Source organism: Abramis brama (assembly GCF_963993115.1).
Source record: "Abramis brama genome assembly, chromosome: 19".
Taxonomy (NCBI): Eukaryota; Metazoa; Chordata; class Actinopteri; order Cypriniformes; family Leuciscidae; genus Abramis; species Abramis brama.
In genome coordinates, this window is record NC_139981.1 from 24175960 (window position 1) to 24192249 (window position 16290).

Below are 16290 nucleotides of genomic sequence, written 5' to 3' on the forward strand. Positions count from 1 at the left end.
TGTTCACGGGCGGCATTATGCAAATTTGTTGTTACATACCTATGCAACAGGAAGTGAGACTGGAATTGCTGACGACTCATTTCGGCAAGTTCAGAATCAATTCTTTCATTTAGGAGACAATAATTTTGTTGTGCACTTTGATCTTTAAAACTTTTTTACATTCACAAACAGCTATATTACACACTGCATGAAAGCTAATATTCAAAAAAGCAAAATAATGGCACTTTAAAATTCTAATGAAAACGGAAAATGTAAAACAAAAAAACTGATTCAAAATATTAATGAAAACAATAAAAAATCTCTCATCACTGGTTAATTTCTAAGTTAGGCTCAAGTAGACAGCAATTATGTTTTCTGTCGCTAATGCTGCTGAAATGACCAATTCATGCCACACCAATAACATACAGTAAAACATAAAAAAATATGACCAACGTACAACACAGTCTGAATTCACCTTATTGTATATTGTAATGAGCAGCAGCAATGAAGTGAATATCTTCATATGCATGGTTACAGTATCAATGTTCTGTACAGATCACCAACAATCTAAAATGTATAAAGCAAGTGCAATCATGTAAACATACAAACAATTATTGCATTCTTAATGCTGGATCGTATAAACACTAAAAATGAAATTAAAACAATATTAGCAATTACATAAGAGGAAAACTTATCTTCCACTTTACATGGTCCCCATAATTTCTTAAATGTAGAGGTTTAGCAATTATCTTTGGTCAAAAAAAATGTATATGAATTAAAATGTACACAAGTCATCCAAGTTATCTGCTTATATATCATACTGAAAAACAAACAACAATACAGATTCCACAAAGAGAACTCAGATAAGTGATTTAATCCAGATTGAGCTGTTTGGGTATCCCTAAAAAAAATAAAAAACACACCCGTAAAAGACAGGAGGGAGATACATGCTATAAAAAGTATAATATATACAGTATATGACATAATTTCAGCTTTCAAGCACAGTCTAATTTCAGCGGCTTTTCGGACAAACTAATTATTGAAGTTCTTCGAAAGACATTCAAAGGTTTGTATCAGACACCTATTAGGAGGTAAACTAGATTCCACAAATATAACTTTATAGCCATGCTGTTTTATGAAATAATCTGTAGGTACATTAATAATTTTAGATCCTGATTACAAAGTACACACAAAAACATGCCCCTAAAAGGCACATTAAAACAAAAGTAATTTGATGCTTTTAATTCCGGTCAAAAAGATATTTCCCGTGGTTTTTGGTCAGAATATGTTGCAAGCTGCTGGGTGTCACTTCACCCAAATAATCTCTGTAATTAAATTTTTTTAAATCCTTTTTAGAAAATCTAAAAGATTTTGTGGGTTTTGAAGATATCATTAATGTGAAATTCATTCTAACGGTAGCCACTGATAGTCATGGCGTTGTCAATAGATGACAGCCATGTTGTGTATTGCAACTATTAGTGTTAGTGTTAATGTCTAAAATGTTCCTGGGGGGAAAAAAATGAAAAAAATAAAAGAAATTGTCCTGTAAAACAAATACAGTATATTGTGCATTTTAATGGATGCACAATAAATCACGTGTCCTGGCCAGCATTAATAGTTCAGATGTTGGTTTGTGGGTAAACAGCTACAGTCCAGTCACAGTCGAGTCTAAAGAGATGGAACACAAAGACAGAGAGCCTTTTTCCCTTCTGTTGGAGACGTATATTAAAGTGATGCAACAAGAGAGTCCAATTCCTTCTGTGCCTCCTCGTCCTTTTGAGAAAGTGCAAAAATAATTCAGTTACTGACACAGAATTACAATGACAAGAGACTCAAACTATAAATCTGATTAATCCGAATAAGAAAAACACCTCTTTAGTCACAATGCTCATCGCAGAGGCAGCGTCACACATCTGTCGGGCACGACTCCTCTGACCCAAGTCTTTGTAACACTGACAGGAGAAAAGTGATATACAGTAGGCGCAGTTACAGTCAATCATTTCAATGTTCATCATTTTATTTTAAGGGTTTACTGGCTCAGTTAAAAAACCTAGTGAGCTGCCTATGTAGACGGCATGTGTGTGTTGCCTATGTAAAAGTTGTTTCAAAAAAAAAAAAAAAAAAATCATCTAAGATGGAGGAAGATATTGGAGAGATGTCAATTATCTACTATAATGTTCAAAAGTTTGGAGCCAGTATTATTTTTAAATGTTTTGGAAAAAAAATCTTATGCTCACCATTGCAGAACTTATCAAAAATACAGTAAAAACAACACTAATGTAAATTATAACCATTTAATGACTGTTTTCAATTTCTATTTTTTACGTATTCATGTGATGGCAAAGGTGAATTTTCCTCATCATTACTATAGTCTTCAGTGTCACATGATCCTTCAGAAATCATTCTAATATGCTGATTTGGTGCTTAAGAAACATTTCTTATTATTATCAGTTGAAAAGTTGTGCTAGTTAATATTTTTGTGGAAACTGTGATCGTTTATGAATAGAAAGTTCTTTGAGTTGTTCTTGGTCTGTTCTCGTCTTAGGGTGCGTTTACACGACAATGATGTTCTAAAAACTGAAAGTACAGACGAAAATGCTCTCAAAACCATCTCCGTTCACACGGATCTGCGAAAACGACTAAAAACGCTCTATTATGCTGCCATACCAGTAGTTGGCGATGTCACTTTGTAGAGAAAAACTACACGCCTATAATGTAACTACACGACTGAACATGTAATATGCATGCGCATGACGTCACCGTTTTCACAAATTCAATTTTTGTAGTTTACATGGAGATTATAACGGTCTCTTATCTATGCACTTTGAAACCCCAAAATGCCATTGCTGTGTAAATGAACTGGATGCTCAAAATTTATCATGTGAATGTACACAAGTAAGTTACACAGCTTATTGTACAGGTAAGTTAATTGCGTTCGAAACTGCTGCTGCATTACGCACACAACACACAGACAGTAGCGCGCATATCACGTTAAGATTGAGCGCACAGAATCATTCAGTAGCGCAGAAATGTATTGTAAACTCTGTTCTGTGATTTAACAATTAAATAGCTTAGAAACGGAAAGTTCTAGCATATATTTCTTAGTGACTAAAACCCACAGCTTCACTATTAGTAGAGAGTACGCTGCCAGGTGCAAGTAAAACGCAATCGCTCACTCTCACACTAATGCATTCATATAAATGTAATCTTTACTGTGCTACTTTATCTATATCTGATTTAGCATGAGCAGAAATATCACCCAAAGACAAAAGAACTGATAAAAATAAGCTGTTATGTAGGAGCGCTGTGTCATATGCCATAGCTGTGCACAACCCGCGTTCAGTCTCAGCTCGAGGTTCAGGCTTAATTTGTTCATCACTGACGTCATCAGCGACTAGTCAACGTCGACTCGAATTTCATCACATAAATGTCGGCTTTAAAAAATCTGAAGTCGTTATCTATATATGTGGTAAACAGCAAGACAGCTCACTAGGTTTGGAACAGAGCCAACAAAATACCTAATGTCATTAACTTAATATTGATCATAAATAGTCAAAACCTCAAACAAGAGAGTCATTACCTTGGCTAAAAACACATAGTTGAATTTCGAGTACTTGGGATTGATCTCCTCTGCCTGTAGAATCAAACACAGGACAAAGTAAGCAAACTTTTTTTCACTCCTTTTTTTTTTCTTTCTTTTCTTTTTTTTTTTTTTTTTGCATTTCAGGTGGAGTTACTTAAATGTGATCATGAACAACACAATCTCTTTAAAGAAGGCTTGCAATGCTGCCAGGCAAACGTCTAGGGCGAATTCTCCAACATTTTGCATGTTAAATGAGATATTAAACAATTACAATGGAAGGCTGTTAAGTGTAAACCAATACTCTATAATCAGAGCAATAAATAACACTGTCAAAATGTAAGAGACTTACACAATCAAAAAAAATATAAACACTGCACTAGCCACATATATGAGCTTATGTTTTCTACAAAAGTAAACTCCAGGGTTCATACACCTTTTGAGAAACAGTTTTTCATGATTTTAGATTACGTTTTAGTTGTTCATGATCATTATTATAATAATGTATGATTTTTTAACTATTTATTTGTATGATACAGCTGCAAATAAGTATTTGAACACCTGAGAAAATCAATGTTAATATTTGGTACAGTAGCCTTTGTTTGCAATTACAGAGGTCAAACGTTTCCTGTAGTTTTTCACCAGGTTTGCACACACTGCAGGAGGGATTTTGGCCCACTCCTCCACACAGATCTTCTCTAGATCAGTCAGGTTTCTGGGCTGTCGCTGAGAAACACGGAGTTTGAGCTCCCTCCAAAGATTCTCAATTGGGTTTAGGTCTGGAGACTGGCTAGGCCACACCAGAACCTTGATATGCTTCTTACAGAGCCACTCCTTGGTTATCCTGGCTGTGTGCTTCGGGTCATTGTCATGTTGACAATGACCTAATGTCATGGTGCAATGAGCAGAAACTGCTCTTTGTAAATAATTGGAATCTGTTTTGGGAGCGTCCTAGGCTTTACCGTGCTGATGGCTTACACCCAAGCAGATTCGGATCGGATCTTCTGTCAGATAACATCTCCAAAATGTTAAATACCTTTTGACTAGTAACCAAAAGTTCAAATCATAGTCTCTGCTGCACCAAATTAACTGATATAAATAGTGTAGAACATTGCATAGAAACTGTGTCTATTCCTCGTTTAGTGAGATCAAATAATAAATCTACTGCAGGATCTAGAAAAAATCTAATTGTTATTAAACCAGAAAATGTTGCTATTAGTAACCAAAAACAATTTCTAAAGCTAGGTCTTCTAAACATTAGATCACTCACACCTAAGGCAGTTATTGTAAATGAAATAGTCACAGATAATAGCTTCAATGTACTTTGCCTTACTGAAACTTGGCTTAAACCTAATGATTATTTCGGTCTAAATGAGTCTACTCCATCAGGATACTCCTATAAGCACGAACCCCGTCTGATTGGTCGTGGCGGCGGTGTTGCAGCGGTCTATAGAGATATTCTCAATGTTACTCAGAAAACGGGTTATAAGTTTATTTCGTTTGAAATACTTGTACTAAATGTTACGCTCTTAGATGTTAGAAAAAAATCCATATTATCTCTAGCCTTGGCTACCGTATATAGACCGCCTGGGCCTTACGCTGATTTCCTAAAAGAGTTTGCAGATTTTCTCTCAGATCTATTGGTCAATGTAGATAAAGCATTAATTGTTGGAGATTTTAACATACACGTAGATAATCCAAATGATGCGTTAGGGGCTGCGTTTATAGATTTATTAAATTCCTTTGGGGTCAAACAAAACGTCACCGAACCAACTCATCGTCTTAATCACACACTCGATTTAATTATATCATATGGAACCGATCCAACCGATATAGATATCATTCCACAAAGTGATGATGTCACTGACCATTACTTGGTAACTTGCATATTACGTACTGCTGTAATATGTCATGCGGCGCCGCGTTTTCGACCAGGCAGAACAATCCTTCCATCCACCATAGATAATTTCTCGAGTTGCTTATCTAATCTGTCTCAGCTGCTGCCTGAACCCAAACAAACAGATGAACTAGAAGAACTAACTAGCACTATGAGCACCATTCTCTCTAGAACATTGGATGTTGTTGCACCCGTTAGATTAAAAAAGGTCACAGAGAAAATTAAAGCACCATGGTACAATAATACTACGCATGTTCTAAAGAGAGAAACCCGTAATTTAGAGCGTAAATGGACACAAACTAATTTAGAGGTCTTTAGAATCGCGTGGAAAGACAGTATGTCACGTTATAAAAAGGCCCTAAAAGCGGCCAGGGCTGAGCATCTCCGCAAACTAATAGAAAACAACCAAAACAATCCTAGGTTTTTATTTAACACCGTGGCTAGACTAACAAATAAACAGACGTCACCCGAACAAAATATCCCGTTACAGTTTAGTAGTAATGATTTCATGAACTTCTTCACTGAGAAAATAGAAAACATCAGAACCACAATTGTAAACGTTCAATCCTCAATCGCACCTTATAATTCAGCCTCAATTTTCCCCCCGCAAGAACAATTACAGTGCTTTACAACTATAGAACAAAAAGAGTTAAATAAACTTATCACTTCATCTAAAACAACAACATGTTTATTAGATCCTATACCAACTAAACTACTGAAGGAAGTGTTACCTGTAGTGGAAGAGCCTCTCCTCAATATTATTAACTCATCTTTATCTTTAGGTCATGTTCCTAGAACATTTAAACTGGCAGTGATAAAACCTCTCATTAAGAAACCACAATTAGACCCGCATAATCTAGCAAATTATAGACCCATTTCAAATCTACCTTTTATGTCTAAAATACTAGAAAAAGTTGTGTCCACTCAACTGGGCTCTTTCTTGCAAGAAAATGATATCTATGAAAAGTTTCAGTCTGGATTCAGACCGCATCATAGCACTGAAACTGCGCTCATTAAAATCACAAATGATTTACTCTTAGCTTCTGACCAAGGCTGCATCTCAATACTAGTTTTACTTGATCTAAGTGCTGCGTTCGATACTATAGATCATACAATACTCTTAGATCGACTACAAAATTATACTGGTGTTCAAGGACAAGCATTAAGCTGGTTTAGATCATACTTATCAGACCGCTACCATTTTGTCTATTTAAATGGAGAAAAATCGATCATAATTCCAGTAAACTATGGAGTGCCGCAGGGATCTGTGTTGGGCCCTCTGTTATTCTCAATATATATGCTGCCACTTGGAAATATTATAAGGAAACATGGAATTAGTTTCCATTGTTATGCTGATGACACTCAAATATATATTTCATCACGGCCGGATGAAAACGCTAAATTATCCAAATTGACAGAGTGTGTTAAAGATATAAAAGATTGGATGACGCGTAATTTTCTATTATTAAATCCAGACAAGACAGAGGTAATACTTATCGGTTCAAAAAACCGCCCACAGAACCTCTCACAATACAACTTTGACATCGTAGGATGTCCTGTTACTTTATCCTCTACAGTAAAAGACCTGGGTGTTATACTCGATTGTAACCTGTCTTTTGAAAATCATATTTCGTATGTTACAAAAACAGCCTTTTTCCACCTTAGAAACATTGCTAAGCTACGTAATATGCTATCAGTTTCTGATGCTGAAAAGTTAGTTCATGCATTCATGACCTCGAGACTAGATTACTGTAATGCTTTATTAGCCGGTTGTCCTGCATCCTCAATAAACAAGCTACAGTTAGTCCAAAATGCAGCCGCTAGAGTTCTTACTAGATCAAGAAAATATGATCATATAACACCGATTTTATCATCACTACATTGGCTACCTATAAAGTTCCGTATTAATTACAAGGTATTGCTACTGACTTATAAAGCCCTAAACGGCTTAGCTCCAGTCTATTTAGCGGATCTTCTATCACCCTATAATCCATCGCGCTCTTTAAGATCAATAAATTCAAGGCTTTTGGTCATACCTAGGATATCCAGATCAACCAAAGGAGGGAGAGCATTTTCACATTTGGCTCCAAAACTCTGGAATAGCCTTCCTGATACTGTTCGTTGCTCGGACTCACTCTCCCAGTTTAAAACTAGATTAAAGACGCATCTTTTCAGCCAGGCATTCATATAATATTGTTAATCTCACAGTTTCAAACTACAATCCGGCCTCTAGTTCATAAATGCCAGAGGAGAACTGGCCCCCGACTGAGCCTGGGTTCTCCCAAGTTTTTTTTTTTCTCCATTAGGTCACCTGATGGAGTTTTTTCGGTTCCTTGCCACTGTTGCCTTTGGCTTGCTCAGTTGGGGATATTTTGGGGATATTTAATTTTATTCTATCAATCAATAAATTCCACTAGAAACAAACTTTGTTGTATTATTTTATTTTAATACTGTGAAGCTGCTTTGATACAATCTGTATTGTGAAAAGCGCTATACAAATATACTTGATTTGATTAGATTTGATTTGATGTTGGAAGACCCAGCCTCGACCCATCTTCAGTGCTCTAACTGAGGGAAGGAGGTTGTTCCCCAAAATCTCGCAATACATGGCCCCGGTCATCCTCTCCTTAATACAGTGCAGTCGCCCTGTCCCATGTGCAGAAAAACACCCCCAAAGCATGATGCTACCACCCCCATGCTTCATAGTAGCGATGGTGTTCTTGGGATGGTACTCATCATTCTTCTTCCTCCAAACACGTTTAGTGGAATTATTTTGGTCTCATCTGACCACATGACTTTCTCCCATGACTCCTCTGGATCATCCAAATGGTCATTGGCAAACTTAAGACTGGCCTTGACATGTGCTGGTTTAAGCAGGGGAACCTTCCGTGCCATGCATGATTTCAAACCATGACGTCTTAGTGTATTACCAACAGTAACCTTGGAAACGGTGGTCCCAGCTCTTTTCAGGTCATTGACCAGCTCCTCCCGTGTAGTTCTGGGCTGATTTCTCACCTTTCTTAGGATCATTGAGACCCCACGAGGTGAGATCTTGCATGGAGCCCCAGTCCGAGGGAGATTGACAGTCATGTTTAGCTTCTTCCATTTTCTAATGATTGCTCCAACAGTGGACCTTTTTTCACCAAGCTGCTTGGCAATTTCCCCGTAGCCCTTTCCAGCCTTGTGGAGGTGTACAATTTTGTCTCTAGTGTCTTTGGACAGCTCTTTGGTCTTGGCCATGTTAGTAGTTGGATTCTTACTGATTGTATGGGGTGGACAGGTGTCTTTATGCAGCTAACGACCTCAAACAGGTGCATCTAATTTAGGATAATAAATGGAGTGGAGGTGGACATTTTAAAGGCAGACTAACAGGTCTTTGAGGGTCAGAATTCTAGCTGATAGACAGGTGTTAAAATACTTATTTGCAGCTGTATCATACAAATAAATTGTTAAAAAATCATATATTGTGATTTCTGGATTTTTTTTTTTAGATTATGTCTCTCACAGTGGACATGCACCTACGATGACAATTTCAGACCCCTCCATGATTTCCAAGTGGGAGAACTTGCAAAATAGCAGGGTGTTCAAATACTTATTTTCCTCACTTTATATATATACTTTTCCAACATTTTAGGACTGTTAATTTCCATGATTCCCAGCGCTGGAAATTAAGTTTTCCTTAGTTTTAACCCACCATAGCAACAAACAAACACACAAAAAAAGACTTCCATTTTAACATGGACATCTTATATTTTACAACAGGGTTCATCTAGGACTGAAAACATTTTCTCAAAATCACAAACATGGCTATAAACAGCATGGCCAAAAGTCCATGGACAAAAGTGTGTGAAAGAAAATTGAGGTTGATAAGATATTTTAAATGTTTCTTAGAAGCCCACTAAGGCTGCATTTATTTGATCAAAAATACAGTTAAACAGTAATATTATGAAATATTTTTTAGAATTCAAAATAATTGTTTTCTATTTCAATATATTTCCAAATGTAATTTATTCCAGTGGTACATACTGTGATACATTTTCAGGATTATTTGATGAACAGAAAGTTCAAAAGAACAGCATTTATTTAAAATAGAAATCTTTTGTAACAATTTAAATGTCTTTACTGTCACTTTTGATCAATTTAATGCACACTTGCTGAATAAATGTATTAATTTCATTTAGGAAAAAAAGTATCTGACCGACCCCAACTTTTGCATGTTCTTGCTGAATCAATAGAATATTCAGGCTTTCCTCTAGAAGACATTTCTGTATGAAACTTGCTTTGTGAATTACCATGCGTTACCAGGTATCTTAATTTCAACTAAGGAGATGCACGGCTGTATCGATGCTTGATTGTATGCACACTCTGCACTAGTAATAATAGCTGTAGCTGAAACCCATAACTGTGAAGGGGATTTCCACATACTTTTGGCCATGTAGCATATAATGCTGTATTCTGAGATATCATGTTATTTGGACATACACAGCTGCTCCATTTTTTTTCTCTATAATTATTGGATTATTAATGATTAATGATGAAGAACGATATATTTCTCTCCTTTAAACCAGTCATGCTGTTGTATAACTCTCCAGAATGTTGGCTTGGCAGGGTGCAACAAGTCTAAGCACAGACCCCTTAAATAAGAAGTGATGGGTGAGATACAAAGGACAGGAAAACATCAGAGGAGAGAGCAACGTTATGTAAAAACGGTGAATGTAGGAACACAGGTCATGCTCTTTCATAAATTAACATGGTTTGTCACTTAAACTGTGACCCCTTTGCAGAACATACTAAGGCTACGTTCAGACTGCAGACAAAAGAGGCCCAAATCTAAAAAAAATAAATAAATAAAAAAATGCCGAAATTTTTTTCGACTTATGTCGAACAGGCGGAAAACTCCAAGTGGTTCATCATGGAGGTGTGTTAATAGAAAGACAATAGTAGAAATATCAACTATAAAGGAAGCTAGCACATAGCAATTAAAAACATAACCCATGCTGACAGTGTGATGGTATTTAATGGAAATCATTATAATATAAAAAGAAAATTAATATAGCATATGCAATAGTCTCAGTCAATTTGGTCTTATTTTCATTCACTTTCAGTGAATGAAAAAAAAAAAACTTTGTGACCGAGAAAAACTCCCATACATGACTTGGCACATTCATCTGCCTGTCCATATGCAAAGTTTAAAAGTCCATAAAAAAGGATGGGTACAGTGAAAATGTTTAAAAATATGGATTTTTGTTAGAGTATTACATCTTTAAAGGACCCTTGAATCTTCAACGCACCCTTGAGTGTCCCCGACATGACTGATGCGACTGCATTGGCCCATTCGGGAAATTCACTGGTCCATAAAAAAATGGTAAAAAAAAAAAAAAGAAAAAGTTATACAATTAGGCTGTGTATCAACTCCCAGGGCTTTAAATCTAGTTTTATGGGAACACTATTCAGACATGTTAAGGAAACGACAGTACTTAAATATTTAAGTAGCCTAGTGAATGAAGGCCATAAACGTTAGCCTATACTGATGCCCTTATTTATTTATTTATTTATTTATTTTTCATAAAATGCGTAATTATAGACATTTAACCTTATTGAAAGCTATAATTTTTTACATTGTGTAGGCATAAACTGCAAATTATAAATTATCAGATTGTTTTTATTTATCATTTATTAACAAATACAGAAAAAAAATGCCAAAAATGTTAATGTAAGTGAACTTAAAAAACAATGTTCACATAAACCCATTATAATAGGCTAAATGTCAAATCCTGGAGAATGACATATTGAGGGAATTCCCAGTTTTGCAGCACAGCACCGCAATATAAAGTTAAGAAAACTAAACAACCGAGAGAAATATGTCTACTGCCTCAGATTTAACGTTTTATCTGTACATCAGCATCGGGGAATGACATTATGATCTCGTTCACGGTAGAGAAAGCTGCTTACATGTGCAAAACTAACTTTGACTTAAATGTAAACACAGCTTTTGTGTCTTTATCAGCTTTTCCATATATATACTGGCCCTGATAATCATCACAAATACTTATGCTTGCTCCATTTCTGTAAATCCGTTTTTATGAATGAATGACTCTCTCACCCGTTGCTCTATAGTTTTCTTCGTCAACAGCCGCTTGCACCCCCTGCTGGTGAGGCTGACTAAAAGCTAATGCCGTGTATATTTTTTCCCAAGTAGTGCAATTCAACAAGCTTTTTTGTTTCAAAAACATTTGTCATTATTTTACTTCCATATGAATCTCTGAGCTGGTGTAAGTGAGTAGAGGCGGGGCTCATTTGCATATTCATAGAACCACGTATACTAAATGAGGCAAGAGTGTAGAGTTACAGTCAAGCTATTTTAAGGCATGGAGAATTTTTTTACAGAAAGGAACAAATGTTTAAATATATCATATATCAAAGATGAGTTTTAAGGGATAAAATTATTGACTACAGTGGGACTTTAAGTATCACGGTGAGTGACAGCTCTATACAAACAAAACTTGAGGGAAAACTATGAAAACTAGAAACAAATCCACTCTCTTTCTCATCATCCTCGTCTTTGTCTTCCCTATCGCTTGCGCATAAATTTGCGGGCTTCGACGGCACACTAGCTCATAAGCAAAAGCATAAATGCTGACTTCAGATACCTCTGTGTTTACCTTTTATCTTGTTATTGTTCTTTTGTGTATGCTTGTCAGTTCACACTCAAATCTCATATTGGCCACATTTAAAAAAAAATAATGTGAACAGCCAAACAAAACAAAAAATAAGATCTGAGCAACAAATCAGAATTGAGCATTAAGGCTTGCAGTGTGAAAGTCTATGGTGGGAAAATCTGGAAATTGGACTGGTTGATTTCATTGAAGAGATTGCTGGAGCTACAGAAGCAAGAGGTGAAAATCTGTCTACCTCAAAAATGTAATGGCATATTGGTAAAAATGTAACAAATGAATGAAATAAATACAAGAAAAATTGGCTACAATTGCTTAAATTTCTGGCATCCAGAAAATTATGACAATTTAAGAAAAACATATGTTTTTTAATCTTATTTCTTTGAGGACAGTCATACCAGCCATCTAAATATTAATGACATACTGTTGAATAGAGAGGCTTGTTACACAGTCAATCACCGGTGTGCGCAGGTGATCAGAGACACGTCTTACCTTGAGGAAGTTCTGCAGGGCGTCCTGGACGGTGGCACTGGGTGGCTCTCCAAAAAGAGTAGCAGCGATTTTCCTCTCAATCCACGTACATTGGGACACCTGCACACACAACATGTTAATAAGACAATCATAAATAAGAACTCAGCTTATCAATGTGCAGATGGAAAATAAGGCCTATTCACTGCAATAACAGCAACAAAAAATAGATATATTAAGATACACCTAATTCAAGAAATTCGATTTATTTGAAAAGCTAATTACATAAGGCAATTAATTATCTTATTATTAAGGATGATTAACAAAATATATATGCTGAATTAAAAATTATTTTTGCAGCACTTAGTCAGGGTTCACACATTTTTGATCATCAACTTCCAAGATTTTTCTCTCTACATATTTTTTTTTTTTTTTTTTTTTTACAGATTATACTCACTATAAAAATTGCTCAAAAGTTTTAGGTCAGCATGACACTTTTATTCAGCAAGGAAGCATTGAATTGATCAAAAAATTAGCAAAGACATTTATAATTTAACAAAAGATTTATTTTTCAAATAAAGGCTGTTCTTTTGAACTTTAAATTCATCCAATAATCCTGACCAAATTAAACTTGATTTCAACAAAAAATGTTAAGCAGCACAACTGTTTTCAACATTGATGATACTAAGAAATGTTTCTTGAGCACCAAATCATCATATTAGAATGATTTCTGAAGGATCATGTGACACTGAAGACTGGAGTAATGATGCTGAAAATGACATTTTAAAATATATTAAAATATATACAAAAAGTTATTTTAAATTGTAATAATATTTCACAATATAGAGAACTCTTAACAAAATGTAAACAAATGTCTTACCAATCCCAAACTTTTGAACGGTAGTGTGTATTCACTACAGAAATGTTCCTTAATTAAATAGCAATATTATTAAATATTATATATATATATATATATATATATATATATATATATATATATATATATATATGAAAGGATATGGATAATTTGGTTATGTATGTTCCAGGATTTTTATGACTGTGGGAACCCTGATATAGACTTTAACTATGACAATATCACAAATATGCCAAATGTTCTGTCACTCACAGCATAACACCAGCGGCCCAGCAGGTAATACGACAGAGGATCTTCAGGTTTCAACTCAATCGCTTTATGCAGATGATCCTTGAGCCAGAGAGGGAGAGAGGGAGAGAGGGAGAGAGAGAGAGAGAGAGAGAGAGAGAGAGAGAGAGAGAGAGAGAGAGAGAGAGAGAGAGAGAGAGAGAGAGAGATTTCATCATTGTGACACGACTTGTCTTTTTTGCTGATCTCTACAGCTGAGATACCACAAATTTTTCTCCTGAACTATCTCGCACGAACATAGAGAAACCTACCACACGCATCTGTCATTCAGCTCCTCTCTCTCTCACTGCTAGCTCACCTGCCAGTGCTCTGCAGGTGTGTGCTGTTTGGAAATCTAGCTGACAGCTAAGATAAAATGCTACGTGCATCAGAGATTGATCTGCTCTTATGAAATATGTGTGTGTGTGTGTGGTACCCTCATTCCCTTTCCTCTTGTCTCAGATAAGATTATGAATACTAACTCTCACAGAAGCTAATGTTATGCTCCTATCAACACATACAACCACTGAAATCAACTCAAATGACCTTATGCTGAGATGCATTCACTGCTTTTAAAGCCTTCTCTACATGTCTGCATATTTGCAATCCAATTAAAACACAAGAACATCTAGAACACTGCCTAAAAAGCACATATTCACAAACCACAGACTCTTTACACTCACCTTAAAAAGGTAGCCATTTTTAATTTTATTCTGAATAGATTCATATTCAGTCAGGAGTCCACAAAGAATAGCATACCTACAAAGAGAAAACCAGAAAGAAAAGAGAACAATTACCAATACATGAATAGAATATTATGCTTAATTTCATTAATTAATTAATTATTATAAAACATTGTATGAAATCCTGTTTTCCCGCTCCGTTTATTTGCCTTGGTTACTCATTACTCTCTTGTTTGTTTCTATGGTTAGCAATTGATTTGTGCACCTGTGTCTTCAGTTAATCGCAAGAAAGTATCATCAAAAACAATGCAACAACTTTACAAGAACGTAAAGACAAAACCGAAGACAGAACTGAGGGCATATAGGATAATGGTTAACTGAATCAGAGCCAGGATAGAAAGTTTCTGTATATATGCACCAATTTCTGGTAAATATTAACGCATAATGTGCATTGATTACGACGTTGACTACGCTTTACAGTAGCATTTAATTCTGGGGAGAGATAAAGAGACAACATTATTATGTTTTTAAACCCGGAAATGGCAAAAAAGCAACAAAATTGTCAAAGACATCCAATGAACTATATTCAAATCCAATGTAAAATGCAAATTGTACACCCAAGCCAAGTTTCTTGGTAAACCACATGCAGTTACACTAATGTAATAAACTGCAGAAGAATTATTCTGATTAATATGAATATTTTTAAAAAGGCTATTTGATAAAGATTGGTGTCTTTTATCATGTAGAAAGAAAAAGAAAGTAGGTGAAAGGGCTGATGTGCGTGTGTACGTGTGCTGTAGTTAAAGTGTTTTGAGGGGCCGGTTGAGAGATGATCAAAGCTTTTCCACCATACCGATGTAAATCTTGCTGGTACTCACAGTCAGACAATGGAGCCAGGCACAAACACCTTTTATGTGCTCGATCAAGGGGTGAAGAGGTCGAATTACTGTCACAGAAGGTGAGAGTTTGTCTGAGTTTGAATCGGGGACAGAGCCTGTATCCAAAAGGCTTTGACCTTGAGCTCACCAGAGAGAAACTCAATACTAGCACAGATGTAACATGATAGATAGACTTACTGTACTCAGTTACACTGGTGTGTGTGTGTGTGTGTGTGTGTGTGTGTGTTAGTGTGTGTGTGTTAGTGTGTGTGTGTGTGTGTGTGTGTGTTAGTGTGTGTGTGTGTTAGTGTGTGTGTGTGTGTTAGTGTGTGTGTTAGTGTGTGTGTGTGTGTGTGTTAGTGTGTGTTAGTGTGTGTGTTAGTGTGTGTGTGTGTGTGTGTTAGTGTGTGTGTTAGTGTGTGTGTTAGTGTATGTGTTAGTGTGTGTGTGAGTGTGTTAGTGTGTGTGTTAGTGTATGTGTTAGTGTGTGTGTGAGTGTGTGTGAGTGTGTGTGTGTGTGTGTGTGTGTGTTAGTGTGTGTGTTAGTGTGTGTGTGAGTGTGTGTGTGAGTGTGTGTGTGTGTGTGTTAGTGTGTGTGTTAGTGTGTGTGTGAGTGTGTGTGTGAGTGTGTGTGTGTGTGTGTGTGTTAGTGTGTGTGTTAGTGTGTGTGTTAGTGTGTGTGTGTGTGTGTGTTAGTGTGTGTTAGTGTGTGTTAGTGTGTGTGTTAGTGTGTGTGTTAGTGTATGTGTTAGTGTGTGTGTGAGTGTGTGTGTGTGTGAGTGTGTGTGTGTGTGTGTGTGTGTGTGTTAGTGTGTGTGTGTGTTAGTGTGTGTGTGTGTGTGTGTGTGTGTGCGCGCACTGTGGGAACTAATCTGTACTGGCTGTTTAGACTGCAATTCCATGACAAAATAAAGGAAAATTAAATCCAAGTAACAAAAAGACTGCAAGAGCATTTATTTCAATATAAATTCCCTCTCAAGCATTTTAAAT

General features: G+C 36.1%; 1 protein-coding gene across 2 annotated transcripts in view; it reads right to left on the reverse strand.

Annotated features, from left to right (window-relative positions):
- Positions 1 to 445: 445 nt before the first annotated feature.
- rmdn2 (regulator of microtubule dynamics 2) overlaps positions 446 to 16290 on the reverse strand; it is a 45508-nt gene continuing 29663 nt past the window's right edge. For both annotated transcript variants that reach the window (XM_084093836.1, XM_084093835.1), the window contains exons 7-12: positions 14423 to 14498; positions 13725 to 13802; positions 12623 to 12721; positions 3560 to 3613; positions 1851 to 1931; positions 446 to 1752 (exon numbers count right to left, since the gene is read on the reverse strand). In XM_084093836.1, coding sequence (XP_083949962.1) covers positions 1705 to 1752; positions 1851 to 1931; positions 3560 to 3613; positions 12623 to 12721; positions 13725 to 13802; positions 14423 to 14498 — 436 coding nt within the window. In that variant the 3' untranslated portion in view covers positions 446 to 1704. The remainder of the gene's footprint in view (positions 1753 to 1850; positions 1932 to 3559; positions 3614 to 12622; positions 12722 to 13724; positions 13803 to 14422; positions 14499 to 16290) is intronic.